Source organism: Crotalus tigris, unplaced genomic scaffold (genome assembly GCF_016545835.1).
Source record: "Crotalus tigris isolate CLP2741 ecotype Arizona unplaced genomic scaffold, ASM1654583v1 scf7180000024370.6872682, whole genome shotgun sequence".
Classification (NCBI taxonomy): Eukaryota; Metazoa; Chordata; class Lepidosauria; order Squamata; family Viperidae; genus Crotalus; species Crotalus tigris.
The window spans coordinates 5,824,383-5,849,079 of NW_024100540.1; the positions used below are offsets into that span (position 1 = coordinate 5,824,383).

General features: G+C 38.5%; 1 protein-coding gene across 7 annotated transcripts in view; it reads right to left on the minus strand.

Moving 5' to 3' along the window:
- The window catches only part of SEPTIN9 (septin 9), a 264,545-nt gene that overhangs the window by 52,983 nt on the left and 186,865 nt on the right, over positions 1-24,697 (minus strand). The window contains exons 1-2 of one of the 7 annotated variants that reach the window (XM_039328030.1): positions 5,863-5,884; positions 3,137-3,206 (exon numbers count right to left, since the gene is read on the minus strand). The exons of 3 other annotated variants lie outside the window; for them this stretch is intronic. Coding sequence is in view for 1 of the 4 variants with exons in the window: in XM_039328028.1 (XP_039183962.1) it covers positions 3,070-3,091 (22 nt within the window). In the remaining 3 variants the exon portion in view is untranslated. Of the gene's footprint in view, positions 1-3,069; positions 3,207-4,117; positions 4,137-5,862; positions 5,903-24,697 lie in introns of those variants that run through there. 3 more of the 7 variants (XM_039328031.1, XM_039328032.1, XM_039328028.1) reach the window with 3 other exon arrangements.

Genomic DNA, 24,697 nt, shown 5'->3' on the forward strand with positions numbered 1-24,697 from the left:
GATAGATTGCTCACTTTTGTTTTCCTCTCTAATCCATGAGTTGCAAAATGCATACAGTTGGTAGATTTTCACTTATCCAACCCTCTATTTGTCTTGAAAGACCAAGGAAACCAAAAGCGAGGGAAGAGCTTCTTTTTCAATTGTACTCCAAACAACCACAGCAGAAATATACTGGAGGAAAGAATAGCATCAACACTTATTACATTCTTTTCTCTTCACTGCCTCCAAGCACTTCTCATTTGAAACAGTAACAGAGTGATGCCTGTATTTGCTCAGTGAACATCTTTTGTGGGAAAGACTTCACACCCACAAAATCTGTGTTCTCAATATCTGAAATCAGAAAACCAGACCCAGGAACAGCCTCCTCAGAAGAGCCATACAATCAACTGTAAACATAGTCAAGGATCCAGGTTCCAGATGTTCCAAGCAGCCCAAAGAATTAAGACTAGAATCCATTTTATAATACATCAGTTAAGATCTATATTTGACATAGCATGTTCAGTTTTCTTCCAAAGTGAGCAAAGCAGGATGCCCCATACTTTCTCAAGATATCTCATTTCATACCATTTTACATCTTGAAAAGTTTCACTTAACTTGTTAACTTCTGTAATTTGAACTCACTCATACTGTTCTATCTGCCTCACAAACTTTCAACTCTCAATACTGAACTTATGCATACATAATAATTTAGTCTTTCTCCTAAACACAGGCACCTAGTTCCCGATCCCAAATTAATTAATATCCTACCTTTATTATTTTTATAAATAACTCAAGGTGGTGAACATAGAAATACTCCTCCTTCCTCCCATTTTCCCCACACTAACAATCCTGTGAGATGGATTGGGGCTGAGAGAATGACTGGCCTGGAGTCACCCAGCTGGCTTTCATGGCTAAGGCAGAACTAGAACTTAGAATCTCCTGGTATCTAGTCTGGTATCTTAACTATAGACCAAAATGGCTCTCTAAGGTTTGCTCTGAGCTTACAAGCACTTTTTAGCCAGCCCTTGTTATTTCCCTTGCTTTTGAAATTTTAATAATTATACTATGTCCAGCATTATATCAAAACTTATGTTCATTTTTTTATGCCCACCCTTTTGTTCATTTGGTTCAGCTAATACACACAATTAGGTTGGAGGTCAGAATGTAAATTAGCTTTGTTAAAATATCTGTATAGTCTATGTGTTATTTTTTTTATTTCAGCTGCCTCCCCCCCCCCTCTCTCTCTATATATATATATATATATATACACACACACACACACATATACACACACATATGTGTGTGTCTGTGTGTGTGCGCATGTGTGTGCGTGTGTGTATATATGCATGTATGTATGTTTTTTTAATTATTAGTTGCCCAAAGTCATTCGTTTGAAGATGTGTGGTAATATAAATTGAATGAATTTATCTTTCTAATCTTATTTTGCAAGACCTGAAACTTTCAGAGAAATACAGCTAGCTACCTAGCCTACTTCCTTTTTGCCACAACAGAGTTGTCTCTTGTTTTAAGGCAGTGTTTCTCAACCTTGACAATTTTAAGGCATGTGGACTTCAACTCCCAGAATTCCACAGCCAGCATTGCTGGCTGTGGAATTCTGGGAGTTGAAGTCCACATGCCTTAAAATTGTCAAGGTTGAGAAACACTGTTTTAAGGCCAAAATGTGATTGTGTCTTTGCTAATACAGTTTTTGTGGCCTTCCCTGAAGTTGTCATTCATGTTCCCACTTGGAAAATTCTGCCTGAGGCTAAAGTACATCTGTGATTGAGTCTTTGTACATCTCAAGCCTCTTTTTAGGTGAATAGTTTCCAGTGAGTTTGTATCTTTGGGTTCAGAGATCCAACACAGAAATAATCAATGAAAACAGAGTAGCACTATTATCTTATGTTTCTGCTTGTACTGTTTTCCATCGCATTCCTGCTTCATATCCACACTGTGAAACAAATACATAACACTATACTTGTGTCTTCATCCCATGTACTTAATTCCATTTTTTCCCTGCTTTAATTTTGTTTGCTCCCTTTCTAGAGCATCCTACTGTTTAATATTTTGCTTGTTTTTTTTTAAAGCACACAAAGGAGGAGTTAACTGAAAACCACTCATGTCAGATGCTGGCCTTCATTTACGGAAGTAGCTTGCCACTTCCTTCTTCTCTGATATTTTCTTTTTTATTTCTCACTCTCGTCTATAGTCACGGTATATCCTGGGGGATAGTGTCACATTCTGAGTATGAACTTGTTCCAACTCCACTTAGCTTTTCAGATCAGCTAAAGTTATGCTACTTATCTGGACAAAGAGGAAGATTTAACTCAACTGCTGGTCACCACATGACACTTCCATACAGTTTATTTGGCAAAATATGGACGCTGTTTCCAATGCCTTATTCTGTTTTAACTACCCACAGCACTAGGATTTTCTGAGTCTTCCACCTAAATTCAAACTATTTTCAACTCTGCTTAGCTTTTCTGAGAGCCCATTAAGATTAGTCAAGTATTATCAGAAAATAGTAACATTTCACAAAGAACCCAAATAAATATATGGAAAAAGACAAGGCATATATATATATTTTCTTACCGTTATTAAATGGGTGTTTTTTTATACCAGGATTAGTATTATTACTTCTGCATATTTCTAGTCAGATAAATCTGAAACTGAATACAAATTATTATTCTGGTTCTTCCTCCCAACCCCCACCCCAGTAATACTAGATTATCTAATTTGCAAGCATCTTCAACAAGAGGGCCCTTTCCCCAGGTTATTCCTGAGCATGCTTACTCAGGAATAACCCTACTATGTTTTCACAGGCGGAATATACATGTTTAAAAATCCTTGACAGGAGATCTGTGTATCATGCACCAATCATTTTCAGATATTGAATCATATGGTATTTCCTGGCACAACCTCTTCTAGTACTAGAATTAGTCTCTGAAATTTTACAGGAAGCACATTATGGGCATTATGCTATATGTGCATTTTATTATGGAGGCTTTCTATGATCTGAGGAACTTGCCATTGGTGCTTAGCTAGAGAGAGTTTTACTTGCATGCTCCATGCCACATTCATTGAACTTACACCAAAGCTTGAAGATTAGCATGTGTATAACAAAAATCTAGCAAACACTGTATTGCCCTTGACATGCCTTATTTTCACTCTCTTCCTTGTTCAGCAGCCTCTTCACTCAAGAGGTAGTTTCTTCCATGAACAGAAAACTGGAAAACAAAAGTGCACCTTCAGTTTTATTAGCATAGATTTGAACTATCATTACATAAAGGAATCAGAGCATTCTCTCTGTGAGGTGTGGGACCTCCTCAGAAATGTAATTCAAATCTCATAAATTCAGAGAAGTCAAGAATAAGCTAATATTTATTCCCTTGAAGCAGACTACCACTGCTTGTAGGGCTTGAAAATCCAGCATCTTAATCATGCCCCTCTCAAGAAGGGACAAGTGATAAGCAATGGTATCTAGATCAGTGATTCTCAACCTGTGGGTCGGGACCCCATTTGGGGTCGAACGATCATTTCGCGGGGGTCGCCAAACAATGCAGTCCGCCATTTTTCCCCCTTTTCCTTAGCTGTGCTACTCCCTTTTATTCTATTGGCTTTCAAAAGCCAATAGAATAGACTCTCTTGAATAGAGCCTAATTCTATTGGCTTTCAAAAGCCAATAGGAATTGTCCAGGCTGTCTCTGCCCTGCTGAGCCCGCCAAAAGTCCCATTCTGCAAACGGTGCTGCACCAGTTGAATAGTCCTCGACTTACAACCGGTTGAGTAATGCTCAACTTACGACCGATTGGGGGTCGCGGCATTAAAAAGGTTGAGAACCACTGATCTAGATTGTGGAAAGAACTACAGAGAGTGCCCCAAAAGAGTATTTTCTCTCCAGTATTTTTTTCAAAAAACACTCCACAGCTTTGGAAATACAAGTTATGCTGTGGCAATCAAAACATCTAGGCAAATTACAGATGATGAGAATAAAGCCTAGCATATGACCTGCATTCCTAGAGCCTAGGACATCCCATGTTTGTGAGCTAAGTTTATATTTCAAAGCCTCAAAGATCTTGCAATAAAGAATTTGAAGTACAGGAGGGAACAAAATAAATAAATAAATTCAGATATTGACCTGAGCAGATGGTCAAGATTCTTTTCTTCCACAAAATTTAAAATGTAAAAAGATCTAAAAGAAAGACATTATGGATTTTTTTAACACTAGAGAAGAGGTAATTGATTCAGAATCTCTCCAGATGAACTGGAAACATATTTTTTTTAAATAAGACAGAGGTATCTTAAGAATTATTGAAGTTCTTCTCTGTGCAATTGACAGAAAGTGGCTGCAGAATGCAACAGTTAATCTCCATTTCAATAATTTGAATTAGCACATTCCTGGAAATCTCAGATTCTCTTATCCCCAGCCCTTCACCTCACAAATAATAATATTTTGTATTTTGTTTCACCTTATGCTTCTATACTTTGTATGCCCTTTTTAAGCTCTGCACTTGCAATATAATTTATTGCAGTTTCCATATTTTTGTGTAGTCCATGCAACTATCAAGACTAGGTACATCACTATGTACTCAAAGTTAAAAAGCAGAGTTTTTAGGTGGAAAGAGAAAGAAGGTGAGTTGGCGGATGACAATCCTGCCCCTATACCCAATTAACCTACAATAGGCCTTGTTACTTCCCCCAGCATTAGATTTCATTGTAAAGTTTACTAGGACAAAATTAGTTTTGCAAAGTTAGAGTACTTGCTACATTGTTTAAGAATATATAAATGGCAAAGAAATTGTGGTACATTCAACTTCTCCCCATTCAAACAAAAAGCGATGTTGAATACACTGTTATAAGTATATAATGTCCCACAGACAATAATCAGTTCTAAGGAAATTTACGACAAACACTTTCCTTACATATTTGCCTTCTTCCTTCCCCTAAACCACATTTTTTTAAAAAAAAGCATAGGAATATCCCTGGTTGTATTTCATGAAACCCCCAAAGAAATGACAAAACCCCAGCAACACTGCTGCATTTAGTACAGCTCAATGGTTAAAAAAAAAAAAAAAGTTCATAGAGAAACGGCAGAATTTAAAAGCCAAGACACATAGAAGTTCAGGGTTTACGTTCAACCAAAACTGGAAAAGCCAGGCACCCCATATTGTTGCTTTCTCAAGCCAGATGGTTCATTACAGGAATAAGGAATGAAAGGGAGTGAGGGAGAGAGGGATGGTGGGGGAATTATAGTTGAGACTTGTCTCTCCTTTTTAGAATACAACACACTGGGCAGAGTGGGGGGGAAAGCAGAGAAAGAAAGAAAGAGAAAAAAAGCAGAAATTAGCACACTCGGCTGTATTGGCCAAATATTTACAAAGAGATAGCTGTGAGGCACAAAGCCCTTTTCTTCCTTCAGAAAAAAATCTGGTTAAGACATGGAAAGCTGCATTCTCCAGACCGTGTCTCTGGATACAGAGTTCCAAGCATGAGGCTGCAAAGGCTTTCTGCTAGTGTATCTAAAAATGCAAGAACCTGTACATACCTTCAACCCAAACTACGCGCCAAACACCCCCTCAACCTGAATGGGAAAGAAATCCAGAACCTTCCCTTCCCCCCCCTCCTCCAACCCACACCAATGGCTTTGCCATTAAAAAAAAAAAGCCCACGAAACACAAGGATTTCTTCCCTTGCTCCAGCCCAGCCCACCCTTCCTGCTCACCCCTCCTTTCCCTTGCACAAAGCCAGAATGGCAGAGCAACCTAAAGCCAGGGAGGGGAAGGAAAAGGCTAGCAGAAAGTATCTGCAGCAGATTGTAAGGGGGGGAGCAGCAAAAGTTTGAATTCTATCTCAAAGAACAAAGGCAGTTTTGAGGAGACTTACCCAAGCAGCTGAAACACTCTATTCTCCTGGCTATGTTACTACCGAAGACCCGCCCCTCGCAGGGTCACATGGTTCAGACAGCTAGTCAATGATCAAAGAAGCATTGTCATTCTGTGAATAATAAGCATCCCACAGTGCAAAAGAGGTAGGCAGGAGCTGGGAGAGGGGATAATTGCTGCCCAGGGGTGCAAATGGCAAAGCAGCACCATCTAAATGGGTGAGGGAGGGAGGGAGGGAGAGAAAAAGGAGGTTTAGGTTTTTCAAAAGAAATGGCTGTATAGTATAAGTTGTTTCAACTTCAGCAGAGTATGAGGCAGCTACCAGGGCTGACTCAGAAACCCTATCCTGATTTTAGACCGGTTTACAGAAAATATAAAATTCTATGCAATCTTATACACATTTTAAGCAAAACACTGGGACTTGTCTGTGAGTCAACGTGCTCAATATCAGACACCCAAAGTTCAAAAGTATGAGTGATAATTCAAAACAAGAGTGCTTGTTGAGACAAAGCAGCAGGTGTGTGTGTCTTGCTAAACACAGCAGGGACAAAAAGGAAAACAACAACAACCCACCTCTTGTGAATGATAAAAAATGGTAGGAATTGGGTTTGATCAAGGAATCCCAGATTTTTTAAAAAAACATATTTCTGGCTATTGATTCAGGGAAAAAAAAATCATACTCTGATAATGAATTACCTAGTTGGGTACTGAAATGGCTGCAAGCAAATAACTAAGCTCAGAGAGCACTAATAGCTCCACAGTTCAACCTTGAGCTTTAGATATTCTCTTCTATTGAAACCATTTTCTATATACGTCTAACTTTACAAAGTGGTTGTGTTAGATTCAACTCAGAGCTACCCACCATCAAATACCCCAAACACACTTGTGAGTCTTAACTCTTGCACATAAAATATTGGTTCTTAATAAAGTAAACACTCATAAATTTCTACTGGGCACAGTCCTGTATATAAATCCTTCAATATATTGAAAAGTGGAAAAAATGATGAAGTGCAAACTGAATAATTTTGGGGGGAGAGGGCAACTAGCCTCTTTGGCAGGCTGGTATTCAGGAAAATAAATAGTGAGGTGTATTTCTATGTATTTACCTCCAATGGTCTGAACAGGTGTCCCGTTGTATTAAAAAACTGCAATCTAAAATATCTCTGGAGAGTCCCCCAACCCTTCAGACCAGCTTTGAGTAGATGAAGGAAATAAGCCATTTGCTCCCAACTGCACTATGACTGACAAATACAGGTCCAGCCAGTTGTGGCTGGGACCACAGGAATGCATTTCTAGCACTATTCTCCACTGAGCTTTGTATGCCTAAACTGTTTGATATAACCAGATCAGCAAGATGAGTTTCACGTAAGATCAGGTGGATCTTATTACTTCACAGGAAACTCCTGAAATCAATGTAAGGGGTGTCAAACTGCCGGCCCTTGGGCCAGATGCATTATGCCATGCCAAAATCACGCCCACCCCATTGCCAGCAATGGAAAAAAAGTCATATACATCGTGACACATCACATGACGTTGTGAGTTTGACATCCTTGAGGTAACTGCTTCTCTAGCATCTGTATTTAGCTTAAAGTTGCAAGCATAACAAATATGAAAAAAGAGCAGGTAAAAGTGCATATTATGAGGAAGGGACACTAAAATTGAACCATTTGTTTTGATAAAACTCAGAATGAACTGTATTTAAGCCTTGGATACTGGAATAGAAATTCATTAGGAGGAAACATCAGAAATTAGTACTGTAAGTGAGCTTTAAATAAAATGGCTGCTGTTGGTGGAGGATAATAAGTAGATTATTTAATGGTTCTGAGAAAAAAATTAGTTCCCCAATATATTAGTTCAATTTAGTTCCTCACAGTCAATAATTATCAAAATGGGATTTCAAAGCTCCTTTTGAATTAAGTTAAATAAATTCCAAAAGGGGAATAATCATTTAATGTTGTTACCAGTCTATTACTAAGATGAAAACACAGGATGAAGAAAAGTGAATGACTTTCTATTGGCAGGCTTGCATAGTTGAGGGGTTTTCTCATTTTGTAAGCTTTCAATTCATATCAGACAGGCTGGTTCTTTTCATATCAGGACTGATGGATGTTTTCCCTTAGGTAAGATCCCTCTTATTTTTCAAGTGTCATATGGTAGATAAAATTCAACAGCTGAAGCTTTTCCTATCAGTGCCTCTCCATACTTCAAAGCTGTTAAAGAACAGTACTCTAACAAAAAAAAAAATTGACAACCCATTTAGCCACCAGACCCTACACAATTTGGACACTGGTTTCAGAAGAATATAGTACCAAGCAACTGGTGGAGAATAAACTATCTTGGCATTTTAAGAAACTTAAAAGGAATGTGACCAAACCATGTTTTTAAGAAAATTATTGGCACAAAAAAGAGCATTTGAAAATATTTCAGTCTCTTAATATTCTGTCCTCTTAGCAACATAAGATGGCAGTGAAGAATATGTAAACATAGAACTATCAGCTATAAATTGAGGGAACAGCTGTAGTTAGTCAAACAGTGTTTCAGCTTCAACAGCTTAATTGAAGGATCAAATAGAATTTGGGTTTTTAGAGGAGGGAGACAACCGAGGAGGTTAACTGATAACTAAGTCAAAGGCCATTGGGCTAAACTATGAATGCCATCATTCAGCTGAAACAGGAAATGATCTGCATTTTGATCTATCATGGTATGCCATAGCTTGAGATGTTCCAGAATCAGCACAGCAGGCAGTTAACATTTGGGCTACATTTAGAGATTGTTACAAAGATAGTAGGGAGCTTCAAGAAATGAACAAAAGGGTTTCTAAACCAGCTGTTGTTTACCTTCATTTATCAAGTCTATAAAGCAAATAGGGGCAATAGGTCAATAAGTAGAGGACATGCTTTGAATTCAGAGGTTGCTAGCTTCATACTTCTCTTGCTCCCCAACTAAAGAATCCCAGTAAGAGAGCAGGAATAAGCTTCTCTGTCTCTAGCACACCAGAGAACGGCTGTCAGTCAAAAGCAGCAATCAATATTCAGTACATCACACCAAGCCATAAGTCCTATTTTGATAATATTTGCACACAGAACTTGTCATCAGCAATGTAGGAACATCTCTTTTCTCCAAATTGTATTGGAGAAATAACTGAATACCTGTACTAGGTGGTGCAGCTTGATCTCTGCAAGAAGAGACAATTCCTGGTTGTTTGGGCTTAGTGTAATGTTTGAATATAGTCAAATTTGGTTTACACTAACTATGATTAATAAAGCAATAATGTAATACCTTGCCATTTGAAATGACTTTTGTACTTAAATTTTCTTTGTGCCTCAAAATGTTGTTCTACATTAGAGATCAGTCACAGAAGCACTAAGCTTTTATAAACCATTAACATACTACTTATACTAAAATATTTATAAAATGTTTAACAAAGCAACATGCAAAATTGAAGCAGCAAAAGTTTTCTGATGTCTGCCCTCTGTCACAAAACCTTACAACCCAGATGACATCATTTGGAGATTCTGATGTAAGACATATCTCTTGCCAGTTTAGCCCAAATAAATGAATTAAGTCAAATTACAGACATATGAAATTTCCTCTTACCCTTGCCACCTAGTCACCTATTCACAGTCACCCTTTCAGCCATTTTGTTTTTGTTTTTGCTGGAACATTCTTTCCTTTTTATGGTGATAAACCAAGTAATCTCTCAGATGCTTTGTCTTCCTTATTGGATTATATGTTTTTTTTAAAAAAAAATAAAATAAAGTGTTTTTCTTAATATAAAATACAACGAAAATGAAGACAATATGAAAAAATATGAAGGGAAAAAAGTAAGGGAATGGGGAAAAGAAGACAGTGACTTCCAACTTTTTTCACAGCAGTAAATTATATAGTCAAATTATAATCTGAACTTTTTACTTATATAAGAATAGTAAGCCACTTTTATAACAATCTATTTATTAAATTTATTAAATTTGTTTGCCACCCTTCTGGCTTCAAAGCAATTTAATCATCAAAACCCAAAATCAAAATTTCATTTTTATCTCTTTCAAGCAGAAAGTCCAGAAGCTGTTTCCAAGTGGAAAACAAAGCTAGTTATATTTTTTCCCACTAATTAAAAGTTAACTTTGCCATCTCTGCCAATTCCATCATTTTTTCAACCCATTTTCCATCTTATCAGATTATGTCTTAAATTTCAAGAAATTAAACGAAATCTAGACCAAGAAGAATCGAATTTCACTAGTCCAAAAACTGTTTTCCATTTATATCCTTTTCACAGAATCTTTCAAGGAGGTTCCCTGTCCTAAAGGTTTTATTGATTCTTTTTCTATTTTTTTAATATTTCTCATAAGACTTGCTGTATGGAAGAGTTTTTTCCCCCCTCAGTGAGGTTTATACATAAAATAAAGCCTCAATAATGCTTTCTAGTAAGCTACTCTACTGGCCTCTTATTTTCCAGGCCTTCCTGGAATTCTTTTCAAAAATTGATGTGAATATTCATCTTCTATTATCTTCTGGTAAGAAGTTTGACTTTAAATGACATTTTAAATAAAGGTCCAGCAATCTTAAATTTGAATGAAGAACTATTTCACAAATTGTCTATCATCAATTTATTTGCTTTATGAGTTGGTTTCTTTTGGGGGGGAAATGGAATTGGAAGGTGGAGTGTCCAAGAGTAATAATGGAATATTGTTCTCAAAACCAACATTGGTATCATTCATCTCACCTTTCTGCTTCTAGGGAACACAAGGCATTTGTCAGTCAAAATAAATAAAAACAACATAAGCATACTACAGAGGAACAGATAGTATTCTACAGAGGAAATGGTAGGTCATTTCCTGACTACAGTCATCACTGCCTCAGCCAACTTTCAGTAAGTGATATAAATCATGCCCTCACCCAGCAATGGGTGGATGACTCTAGGAGATCCTATAACGAATCCTTCTCTAATGGGAGAATGATCTTAGAAACTAAATGTAATGCAAATTTCACTTGTATGTTACCATTCATCTTTGTCCATCTTATGACTATGTTGGTTGGTAATTCTGGGTTTTGTTTTCCCAATGCAGTTAGAGATTACTTGATTGGTGAAGATGAACATCTTGGTTTTCGGATAAATATATTCTTTAAGAGGAAAATGTGTATGATCTATTTATTTAAAAATATGATTTTTAAATGATGACCCTGTTGTCTTCAATAGCATTTATTGTATTGTTCTTTTCAGATCTGGGTCCTTTGAGCTGATATTCCAAATTTTGTAAAGTGAGAAAATTCATTGGTGAAATTATCAAGCCATTAATGGCTGCCAAGAGCAATGTTTGTTCTTATCTATTATCTTTAACCTAGAAGAATGAATGGTATTTTACACTAAGTCTATAAATTTGCCTCCAGAATAAAACATAACAAAATTACACTAATTTATGGATAAATCCGTAAACACAATTAGGTGTATGATTTGTAACTGCTCTCCTCTCGTGCCACCTAGAGCTGGCCAAATCCTGTCAGTTTTTTCCTATTTAATTTACTTCTATAATTCACACAGACTACCTGTTTGCTTTCTTTTGTAAGCTATTTTGTACTTTTAAATGACTTTAGAAGAAATTTAAAGCTGCTCAATGTGAGGAATCATAGGCTTTATCATTGACTCATTGACAGCTCTCTGAAGTTTTAATCCTAGATGAAGACAATACTATACAAAACCATAAAAACTGCACAACTATGGGCATAGACTGTAAGCCATCAAGTCCTGACTGGAATGTAACTTTGCTGTTTGTGGAATCATAATAGATTATTGTTACAAAACAGGACTCATTCAGCAATCAAGACTTTCAAGGTACATTATAAAATATTACAAAACATTAAACGTCTTTAAAGAGTGTTGTCCAGATTGCCATCCTATAATCATATTGTAATTTATAAATGAATCTTGTGGTACCCTTATTTACTTTTTGTTTTTGGGTTGTATTTTACTCCCAGAGTTGACCACCCATGAGTCAGGTGAACTTAAAAACATCTTTTCCAAAAACCAGAAAAATAAAGCAATGAAAAATAGCACCAAAACAAACAAAGACGATGCTGCTCTAAAGAGTTTCTCTAATTTCATTCCATATATCAATGAAAAACGTTTATTAAAGTAAAGGAATTGTGCATATTCCTTTCAGATTTTTATTGATGGAAATTTCAAGGGGTAAAAGCTTGCATCAGCTATTTTGTGGATTGACAGTATATGCCACATTTTCTTGGAATGTGGACTGGATCAACAATCATAACATATATATTCTATTTTACTGTGGGCTTTCACATTCTTTCCAGGTTCTTCCAGGATACAGCTTCAGAAATTCAAGATCTATTTCTTTAATATGTATTTGACATAGGGAGATATATATATTTGAGATAGGAAAAAGTCCACAAAGGAAAAGGACTGCCAAAAACAATAGTGGATAAGCAATAACCTGGAGTTGACTTTTCAAAGAATGTGATATTAAAATGTGAAAAATTTGATCAGTATTTAGAATAATTCTACTCTTCTGCAATGTAGGGACTGATCTTGGCATTTTGAAATCCTGAACTACTTTTATTTAAATCAGCTATATGGAATTCTTTATATCAGAGGTTTTGAACTTGTGATCTTCAAAATGCTACTGTAAGTTACTGTTATGTTTTTTCCTCATTTCTATGGAAATATTTTGTAGTCTAGAGCACAGATGTCAAATTCAATTTCACTGAGGGCCAAATCAGCATTGTAGTTGCCCTGGGGGGGAGGTGGGTATGGCCAGAGTGGGTGCAGCCTAATGGGTGGGTGGGATGCGGTGGGGGTGGCCTACTGGGTGGGGGTGGCCAGTTCTATATCATTCGCGTCAAGGGGGCCTGGGCAGGAGTGGGACAGATCTGAGGGTCTCTGGCAGAAGGGGGTGGGACCGGGGCAAGTGCCAAGGCATGGTCCACTGGGGCAAGTGCCAGAATGGCCACCACAAAATTGTACATTGGCTCCCGGCTGGCCTGGGCCAGGGCCAAGGCAGCAGGAGCCGTTCCCTTACTGTTTCCAGGATGGCTTCGCGGGCCACATGAAACCACTTTGCGGGCCGCATCCGGCCCCCAGGCCGTGTGTTTGACATGTCTGGTCTAGAGTATCTTCATTTTCTATAGCAGAATCCACTTCCTTCAGAAGATGCTGGATAACCAAATGTGATGCTTTGAAGTTCACCAACAATTGAAGAATTCTTGTTTTAAATGTTACAATAGCAAAAGAGAAGCCCATTTCTTATCAATTCATCCAATACCACAGCTGCCTCATTTAAAGCTCAATGCTAAAGCTCATTTAAAGCTCAATTATATGTTATCCTCATGCATGAAGGTTGATGATTTGGGAGTTGTAATTGTAGCATATCTGGATAGCACCAAATTGAGGGAGCCTTCAGATAGAAACTGGGAAGTATTTCCAATGCAATTTTATGTTACTCTGGTCTACAAGGACTATCATATCTTCCATCTCCATACTCATCCATATGATGAGATTGACAGAGTTAGCTTGAAGTTCCTAAGTGGAAAACACTAGCCACTGCATGCAACAGTTTCATGGGATTTTTGCCTAGCAAAGAACAAATATACAACTGTACCACTTCAGCCTTGCACAAAGTTATCTGAGATCTATTCTATGGGCACTGGATAGTCATGCACAAAATCAGGAACATGTTCCTAACCTGACAAGATTATAATAACAACATTTCTTTCCATTCTCACCTGCTTTGTCTACTCTAAATTTGATTAAGCTTCAAGGATTTTCCACATATCAGATTATTCTACAGATACCTACAAAACAACTTTCCCAATGATAGTGTCCTGTATAGGTTGTATTTCAATTCCCATAATACCCAACCAACATTCTAAGTCTGGAGACAGCATATCAGGGAAAGTTGATATACATTTATAGCATACACGCCATGGACACTTGAATGTTATATATCTAGTACTTATTACTTATTTAGTAGTTTGCCCATTAAGTAAGCCAACATCCACGTCTACTAAGTAGAAAGACCTAGAAAGAAATGAACCATTCAGAGTCCAGCAGTGTTATGTGAACGGTTACTTAAAATGTCTACATGGTTATAGCTCAGCCAATCAGGCCAGAAACTCTGCTCTGCAGGAAAGAATCAGAGATATGCAATGCTGCTAATCAAGAGTGTACAGCATTCTGCTTTGCACTGTTACTTTGTTTTTTGCGTGCAAAATTATACATGGCTTAATATCTTTACATATTTACATGAAAAAAACTGATAAGAGGCAGAAGAGATAAGTAGAACTGGTGAACTTTAAACTAGCTTCTGGTATTTTAACACTTAGCTAACTTGGCTGATCCTAGATCCTAAGCTCAGGCTCAGATCTGATGAGTATTTGAATGGAAAGCTACCAAGAAATGTCTACCACAATGGGAAGTCAATAGTAAACAATATATAGGTGGTTGCTTCTACATGCACATATATATGTATGGATATGGATATGGATATGACTATTAAGTCATCAGAAATTGATTTGTTTCTAGATTAAAATATATTCTATTTCTATCCAGGTGTGTAAAGCAGTATATGCAGTACTCCCTCCTCCTATTTTTCCTAACAACAATTCTGAGAGGAAGATTTCTCAATTTGCCTATTATTGGTTTCCATTCCCCTCCCATCTGCCAGTGCTGCCATCATACTTTGCTGTATTGCTGCTGCACTGATGCCAGACTGCCATGAATGGTGGGGGAAGGGAATTGTCAGGTGGGAGGGGGAGACCAGTAACAGAAACCACTTTGAGGGCAGCCCACCAGTTGACCAACCCCAAGGCCACAAGCCTGGGAAATGGAATGCATACTAATGGCGAGGGCACCAAAACAATAAGTTTGAATCTAATTGGACACTAGGGAGGTAACAGAAAAGAACCAGAGAAAGAAGAAAGTAAGCAGGCAGCTTTCATGCACAAATCTCAGATCTGGCTTTCTCTGCTTTGTAACTGTTCTGGATCAGCCAGTTAGATGAGTCTGTATTTTAGAATGTTTGGCATTTATAAGATTAAGCACTGTCTCCTTAAGAGATGGTTTATGGGTAATGTAGTTTTAGCTATTCAGTAGGTCCCATGTTAACAGGTCAGTGGGAGGAGCTGCTAGGTTCATTACAGGATATACTGGCTATGTGCCAGCTTGTAAAAGAGGTCTTTGTAAAGAAGAACACGAGGTGATGTATCCCATAAGAGCCATAGGGTGAGTTCACCTTCAATTTTTCACTGTGATGGTCCAAACAAGATTTCTGCTTTAACCTTGTTCTTCTCATTCAGATAAACACCAAAGAAAGGATTATTAGACCATTTATTCATCAGAAATCCCAAACAATAACTTACAGTTAAGAAGAGTTCTTCTGCTGAACATATCATGACCTTTTCCATTCCTTTGGGTGAAAAATTGAAGGTGAACTCACCCTATGGCTCTTATGAGACACATCACCTCGTGTCCTTCTTCACAAAGACCTCTTTTACAAGCTGGCACGTAGCCAGCATATCCTGTAATGAACCTAGCAGCTCCTCCCACTGATCTGTTAACATGGGACTTACTGAATAGCTAAAACTATATTACCCATAAGCCATTTCTTAAGGAGACAGCACTTAACCTTATAAATGCCAAACATTCTAACATACAGACTCATCTAACTGGCTGATCTAGAACAGTAACCATTTGCCTTAATAAAAGTATTCCTTTCACTGCAAACAGAATTGAAAGCTCCTCTTTTATGAATGGCAATATTGAGACAAGTCTGAAACCATCCCAGCCATGTTCCAGAGAAAAACAATTTTCACTCAATTAGCAGCTAGCATATTAAATGACAAACAGCAAAATAGTAAACGAAGCTTGGAATGCAGACCTTCTGTTACATTGTGCCTATATAATTCAATCCAAATATAAATATATTTGGATTGAATTATATAAAAAAATATAAAATACAAAAAAGTGGGAGAGACTTTGAGATGATCTAAAAGCCTTTAATAAAATGAAGTCAAATTCCAAACAAATCAGCAGTGAACTGCTGAGATTACTGACCTGTAATTCCATTATATCTCTGTGTGACATAGGTAAGTTATGTGTACTCATGGAAAGGTTAAAGAAAAATTTAAAATGTTTATGAACTACTAGGACCTTCTCTCACCTCCAGAGGGCAGCTCAGTTCTTCCTTTCTGTTCCAAAGAAGTGCCAAGTTTGTGAGCTACAGAGGACAGCCTAGTTTCCTGGAGATTGGGAAACCTTTGAAGGAATATGTTCCCACCTCATGGAGGGGAATGAGGTGAGCAGTGTCTGTATATACAAAGACTTCCTTAGTTTTAGAAGATATACCGGTACAGAGTTTCTTTATCCTGTAACAGTCCAGCATCTTGAAAACCAGCATGTTAGCCTTTGAGAGAGAGGTTCTGTTTACTTGCTTCTCACCATGTTCTTTCTATTCATTTCAGATTGGAAAATTCCCTTTCCTATACTGGCAAGATCTGGAATGCTCCCACAGAAATTTTGAATTAGGAATGGCAGGAGACTAAATAAAAGAAAAATGCTATAGCTAAATGCTACATGTTCTGATGCCAATGTCAAACTGGAAATATTAGAAGGCATATCTGATACTTCCTCCTTTAATCTAAGCAAAATGATCACTTTTAGCTCCAATAACAGAGAAATCTATGAAGTTCATGTTCCTAGTTAAATGACACACACACACACACACACACACACACCTTCCTACTTTCCACATCAATGTCCATAAGATATAAATATTAAATTTGCTCAGTGTAGTTATACTTACACTCACTACGAATTCTTAATCAATTAGAATTGAGTGCTTTTGACAAGAATTTCAATAGTGCCATGCCAATTAAGATATAAAAGAGCAAAAGGGTTTCTTTTCATATATATGGATATTCCAGAATGACATCAAGTGTTGCCCATTGTATAATGCATTGCTTTTATCAATTGGAGTTGGCATGTTTTCAGTTATTTTTAATTTAACAACAGAAAATTCAGTTTAAAACAGATAATTACGTTTTTAAAATCAGAGACGGGTAACTGAGAGCCCTCTAGATGTTTAAGTAATGATACTGGTGGTGCTTGCTGGAACTTATGAGAGCTATAATAAAAATTATGTAGGTTGCCCACTTTGATTTATGTACCACCTCCAGATTAACATTTTGCTAAGGTAAATGAAGCTAAAGTATCTTAAGGCAGAATAATCAAAACAACACTCAAAAGGTGCACTCATCCCATCAAATCTTTTTTTTTCAAGGTGCACATTTTAGGAGATTTTCGGGATTTTTGTTTCAGTTTGTTTTTCATGCTATGAGACTAGAAAAAGTTTTATTTACAGACCTTAAAAACATCAATTCTCAAATATGTCTGGGCAGTATATACTATGAAAGGCAAAAACAGTAATGTAATGGAACAAAGAAATATGCATCCAGAGAAAGGGAAAAAAACATGCCAGAGAAAACCAAATCTTACAGAGCTTACCATCATCCTATTCAAAGTCTGGGAGAATAATTTAAGTTTTCTGGAAAGTCTTCAGTGTGGGAGTCATCTCTAGGGGGATGCTGTTCCAGAGGACAAGCACCATGTCAGTGAAGGCATGTTTCTGTAAGATATTTTTTTCTACATTGTTTAATCGAAGGGGTCTGCCAAATCTTTTGATGAGCAGAAATGCTCAGAGATGGGCAGATCCTCAATTAATCAGGCTTTAGACCATAAAGGGATTTATAAGTGATAATCAGTACTTTGAATTATACCTCAATATCAACTGTTACCGTCTATACCAGACATGTCAAACTCACGACGTCACGTGACGTTGTGCAACGTATCGGGCCGGTTTCTCCATTGCTGGCAGTGGGGTGGGCACAGGTTCAGTATGATGAAACCAGCCCGCGGGCCAGCAGTTTGACACCCTGGTCTATACTGTCACAGTCTGGATCAGCTGTACCTTTTGAGTGGTTTTGAAGTTGCTGCCAAAAGTAAACTTTGGTTTTTAATTTATGCTAGTTATAACTATAGGTTTCACTGAAAGTTGCTAAGCAGAGTTGGTAGTGAGTATAGATGACTTTTAGAGATGCAGACATAGAATTTTCTAACCCTACTTAGAAGTATCTGAGGGGACATGGTGGCTTTGTGGTTAGGATGCTAAGTCTTAGTCCATTAAAGGTCTACAGCTTGGCAGTTCAAAACCTAAGTGCCACAAGATGAAATAAGCTCTTGTCACTTGTCCTGCCAACTTAGTAGTTCAAAAGCATGCAAATGCCAAGTAGATGAATAGGTATCACATATAAGTATGCAGGAAGGTAATAGTGTTCCGTCATATGCTTTGTGCTGCAGCGGATGTCATGCTGGCCACATGATCATGAAAACATCTCTGGACAATGCTAGGTCTTTGGCTTAAGAAACAAATTAACACTGCCCCCTAAAGTTGATCACAACTAGTGGGGTAAAACCTTACACTTAGAAGTATCAGGAATATGAGTAATTGAATTAGAGCATTTTAGCATGCAAGACAAGGACCTAGCCACTGAGCTATGACATTAGAGCTCCCCAATACTGTGCTTGAAGGACTAAACAGACAAAGCAGACCTCTACTAACTCAGATCTAATTTTCTGTACAATGTATGAACAAATGGTTCCAGACTTCTTTACCCTTGTTAGGGCCCCATGTGCTGCTGATTTTGGAGAATAATGTTACCAATTGCATTTGAGAGAAATCAAAATTTCTTATGTCAGTATACTTCTGTTTAATTGATTTTAGAACAGAATTGCATGTTTTGGGAGACTATCTCAGAGCAAACATAATCACTTTTGACAGTTACTTCCCCTTTTAGAATTTGAGCACTAACACAGAGCAGCAGCAACTGCAGGAAGAATGAAATAACTCACACTGGAGTATCACCTCAGTTACAAATTCACAGTCAGCTTTTATAAACTATTCTTCTCTCAGTGCCAACTTCCCAGCTGCAACGTGGAGTTCGTTATTAAGATGTACTATATAAATGTTACATCTGATTATTAATTTCATGACTGGACATGTTTGAGACCGGCCAGCAGCTTGGGTTTAAGACAGGATCTGAGTTGTAGAGAGAGATAGAGGTCAGCAGTGCTCTACATTTGGGGTTTTTAGCTGCACAGGAAGGATGTAGCTTCCTTCCTGATGCACTCAGGTTATAGCCAAAGGCAACATTTAGTTCTTAAAGCAAGGCTGCAAACTCAAGCCCTAATGCTTACAGTGGAGCAGCCAGATGGCTTTTATTTTCAAGGAAATCTTTTCTTGCAGAGCACTTATTCCCAGGGCATCACAACCCTACAGCGCATAACAGATGTTGTCCTGACTCCACAACATTTACAGCTTCAAAGCAAACACAAAACAGTTCTGCAGGATTCCTTCTGTTGACACTGTTGACCAGGGAGCAGCTCTAGCGTGCAGTGAAACAGTGCCAGCCCCATTCAAAACCTTCTATTTTTAAATAGAAAAACATTTTTATAAAACGATGAGCTAGCTTCAATTTTGCTGGCCGATAGCAATCCTGTGGCTTGACAAAGTTTTTCACCACTTCTCTAGCCACTTCAGGAAACGTGTTAACACAAAGAAATGCCTTCCATTCTTACCCTTTCTAAAATCTCCACTTCAATACAACAAATGGCTACAACCCGTGGTGGTGAACCTATGGCACGTGTGCCACAGGTGGCATGCAGAGCCCTCTCTGTGGGCACCCGTGCTGTTGCCCCAGTCCTAGGCCTTCAGCTGAGTATTATAAAACCTTTTTGCTTTAGGCCTCCGCTGCCATGTACAAAAAAAAAAAAAAAAAAAAAGGTTCAATCAATCAATTTCAACTTCTTGGGAAGGGGGAAAAAAAGATCTCGCAAAGTTGGAATTGATTGATTGAACTTTTTAGTCCCACCCAGTCTGCCGTTACCACCGCAGCCACGCCCACTGAATGGGCCACGGTCTCCCAATGGGCTATGCCCACCCAGCACCCAATGATACATAATTGGGTTTTGGGTTGCAGTTTGGGCACTCGGTCTCTAAAAGGTTCGCCATCACTGGCTACAACATTCTGCTGCCTGGTTGCATAGCCAACAGTTCCAATTTAGTCCACGTAAAACACCACTGAGGATAAGTCTGCTGTAGTGGCTAAGGCATTAGGCTAGAAACTAGGAGACAGTTCTAGTCCCACCTTAGGCACAAAGCCAGGCTGGTAATCTTGGACCAATCACTTTCACTCAGCCCTGGAAAAGAGGCAAGGGCAAACCACTTCTGAAAAACTTTGCCAAAAAAACTGCAGGAAATAGTACAGGCTGCTGCCAGGAGTGAAAAATTGACTCAAAGGCACAAACCAACAACAACAACGAAGTATACCATTAGAGCAGAGGGAAGAAGCATCTGGAGGGCATGGAGATTGTTGATGGAAAACAACCATATCAGTTTATTTTCTAAGAAGGGGTATTTTATAGCTAACCATACCTACCATAGCTACAATTTCATTAGACTAGTTACAAAAAACACCCTTAAAATTCCAAATGTGCCTATCTGCCCAAAATGTCTGGTAATTTCTACTATTATACAAATCGGATGCCCAAAAATATGATGAACCAGTTTAAGTTTGTGTACCTGACAAAAACAAATAAACAAGTCACATAGCAAGTGATAGAAGAATGGGGTGGTGGAAATATCGACAAGTCCAATCTGAGGGGCAGGTCTTCTTGGATGCAAATATTATAGTTCTTATTATAAGCAATCTAGCAACTCTTTACAACCCATCACCAGTTGTGGATATTTTTGATGTCCTGGAGACTAAAATGGTAATCCATCTCCTGGGAAGAACCAGTATGTTCTTGAAAGACTTCACCAATACATCTTAAATCCCACATCAGCAAAGCCATCATAGTGTGTACAAAAACTACTTCCTATACTGTTCTATTTACCAAGGAAATGAAATAGAGTCTCTGGGGCTTCCATTCGAATGCTTAGAATCTTCTGAGCTTCATTGAATGAATGTTGAAAGGGCCCAATTCGACAGGCTTGGGCTCTGAGCTGGTCAATAACCTCTGTTATTTTGATGCTGCTGATATGAATGATATGGCTAGCTCATCCTTGTATGAATCAGAAGCAGAACTCAGTCTATTGCCCAGGGGCTAGATTATTTACTGACTGACTGACTGATTCATTCATTCACTCATTCATTCATTTATATCTTGCCTTTATTACTCTTACAAGTAGATCAAGGCTGCAAACATATCCAACACATCTTCCTCTTCCTATTTTCCCTACAACATCCCTATGAGATAAATTGGGCAGAGAGAGAGAGAATAACTGCCCCAAAGTTACGCAGCTGGCTCTCAAGGCTAAGGCAGGTTGTCAAATCTACAACAAACCTGGCTGCAGCCATATTTGTTGTTCTAGGTTGCCACAAGATACGGAGGGGGAAAACAGTATTTTGGGCATTTCTGGTAGTTTAAACACAAGCTAATCTTGTGGGAATCAAGGTCATTCTCATATTGTCGTGGAGAAGGAAGATTGTTTAGTCAGAAAGCCCGCCAAGCCATTCTATTCGGTAGCATTAGCTGAGGGGTGGGAATTGCTACACTGTATTACTTTGATTCTTGGAGGGAAAGTTTAGATTTGGTGTCACTTTTGACCCTGCCGATATTATGCAACCAATAAACATGTTCTTTGAGGAATTTTCCTGCCTCAGAGTTCTGATTTACTTGGTCTCATTAGTCAGAACCTTGACACAGGACTTGACTTCACAATCTCCTGTTTTCTAGTCTGGTGCTGTAACCATTAGGCAAAATTGTCTCTCATGTGTGTGTGTGTGTGTATGTATGCAAGGAGGGGAGGTTATCCCAATTCTGGCATTTGCATAATAAAGCATATTTGTCAAATCTATACCACCGCCACCCATCTCTGTAAGCAATTCTTTCAGGCTTAAGCTTGGTTTTCTTTAAGTGATGTAAAAATGATATATACTGATCTCATACAGTATCAAATCAGATGGATAAAATGTGGCTTATTACATGTTTATACATTTCCTTAAATCCATGTGCCCCCAAATTAGTTAGATTATGGATTGCTGCTCTTAAAATAGTACAAAAACAAGAAGATTAGTTTATGAAAATGCAACAATATGATATTGTAAAACTCAAAACTCTCACATAGAGGTTGATCTTCACCAGTATTGTACAAGCCTTGATTCACTGTTAAATATTCACATTATTTGGAAAATATTTCTTTCCATATAATGTGAATTTGGATTGACTAGTTGCCGTTATCATCATCATCATCATCACTACCACCACCTTGACCATCATCATCACCATCTAGAATATATGCAGGTATCTGGAAAGACTCTAGAAAGAGTACAGAAAAGAGCAACGAAGATGATTAAGGGACTGGAGGCTAAAACATATAAAGAAAGATTGCTGGAATTGGGTATGTCTAGTTTAATGAAAAGCAGGACTAGGGGCGACATGATAGCAGTCTTCCAATATCTCACGGGCTGCCACAGAGAAGAGGGATTCAAGCTACTCTCCAAAGCACCTGAAGGCAAGTCAAGAAGCAACGGATATAAATTAATCAAGGACAGAAGCAACCTAGAATTAAGGAGAAATTTCCTGACAGTCAGAACAATTAATCAGTGGAACAACCTGCCTCCAGAATTTGTGAATGCTCCAACACTGGAAGTTTTTAAGAAGAGACTGGACAACCATTTGTCTGAAATGGTATAGGCTTTCCTACCTGAGCAAGGGGGTTGGTCTAGAACAATGATGGCGAACCTTTTAGAGATTGAGTGCCCAAAAACTGCCCCCTGCCCCTGCTCCGCCTCCCATCCTGCCTGCTCTGCCCCCCGCCCTGCCCACCCACAGGGCCACGCACTGCCTCCATGGCCCACCACAGCAGATTGCCCTTGCAGCCCTGCAGCGCCCAGGTAGCCATGCCCTCTGCTCACACCCCACAGCATCATCTGCATGCTATGGAGCGCGAGGGCGGAGTCTTGTCCCTGCTGCCTGGCTATGTCCTTGGTTGCGTTGCTCTGTGCAGGCCACGCCTGGGGATGACTCTCCTGCAGGGGGGCTGCTGATGAGGAGGGGGCCACGGGGGAAGCGGGGCTGGGACAACAGCATGCATGCCCACAGGGAGGGCTCCGAGTGCCGCCTCTGGCATGCGTGCCATAGGTTCGCCACCACTGGTCTAGAAGAATTCAAAAGTCCCTTCCAACTGTATTATTGTTATTGTTATAAAAAACATCGCAAAATGTTCTAAATCATTACAGGAGCTATTCTGAAATGTAGCTTCTAGCATTAACAGGATATGAAACTTATGCTAGAGACTAGCCTCTTTAGTATATCAGATCCTTTCTCCATTTCCTAATGTTCCTTGCCCAACCTTCAAGTTTCCTTTCACAATTTATCTTCACAGACTCCATAGGAAAGCATGTTTAAGTAACACAGTATTTTTCAGATATTAAATTCTAGTGAATTGGTGCAGGCTTAAAGCTAGAAAAGCTTTAAAAAGCACAAACCTAGAAAATATACAAACAGCAATAATTCCATCTACCGCAAGCTTCCTGACAAAGTAGCTGTGTGCTAATTACCATGTCACAAGTAACAAACAGGAAGTCCATGATGCAACATGACAAATGCATAATGTCCACATAGGATAACCAAATAGAGAAATAATGTGTTAAAATGACCAATAAATAGCAAATGGCAGTAACTATACAGGCCAGTAGTACTAGTAAAGAATTGAGAATCCTAAATCAGATATGACCTGTTCTGCATCTCCCAAAACTTGTGGACCAAAAGACACTTTTCAATCCTGCACTGTTAAAATGTTTATTTGCATTTTTAGCATAAAAGAAATACAAATTGTCATGCACAGGTTTCTTGACCCCAATTTGGATTTATGCTGACATGGACTGAAATAACTACATCCGTCCATTTGTCCATTCAATCATCCATCATCCATCCATCCTTCCTTGAAATGATATTGAAAGCTGACATATGAGAGCAACTTAGTCTGTAGCTGGGAACAAGAAGAACAACAAAGATGATTAGGGGACTGGGGGCTAAAACATATAAGGAACGGTTGCTGGAACTGGGTATGTCTACTTTAATGAAGAGAAGGATTAGAGGTGACATGATAGCAGTCTTCCAATATTTCAGGGGTTGCCACAAAGAAGAGGGAGTCAAGCTATTCTCCAAAGCACCTGAAGGCAAGACAAGAAGCAATGGATGGAAACTAATGAAAGAGAGAAGCAACCTAGAACTAAGGAGAAATTTCCTGACAGAACAATTAATCAGTGGAACAACCTGCCTCCAGAAGCGGTGAATGCTCCAGCACAGAAGAGACTGGACAACCATTTGTCTGAAAAAGTATAGGGTTTCCTGCCTAAGCAAGAGGTTGGACTAGAAGACCTCCAGGATCTCTTCCAACTATTGTTGTTGTTGTTGTTGTTGTTGTTATTTGTTAAGAGAGAGTAATCACTGTAACATCAAAACTAGCCCCTAGAAAAAGCTGAATCCTAATTTGCTGCCTGAGTCACACAATTTTTCTGAACGCTGTGCATCAATACTGAAGACATGGAAATTCACGAGAGAACAGCCTTTCGAATTTATCATTTCATGAAAGGCTTTAGCTCTAACAAGCCTGGGGCTTGGAAAAGAGGATAATCTTACATAAGCAGAAACGAACCTATCCTCCCCATATTAAGTAATACATTTAGAATTTGAATCTGTTATCTATTTTTGAAAAGTCTCTGTAGCCTAAAAAGGGAAAGATGAAGAGTTATGTTTCTGTATG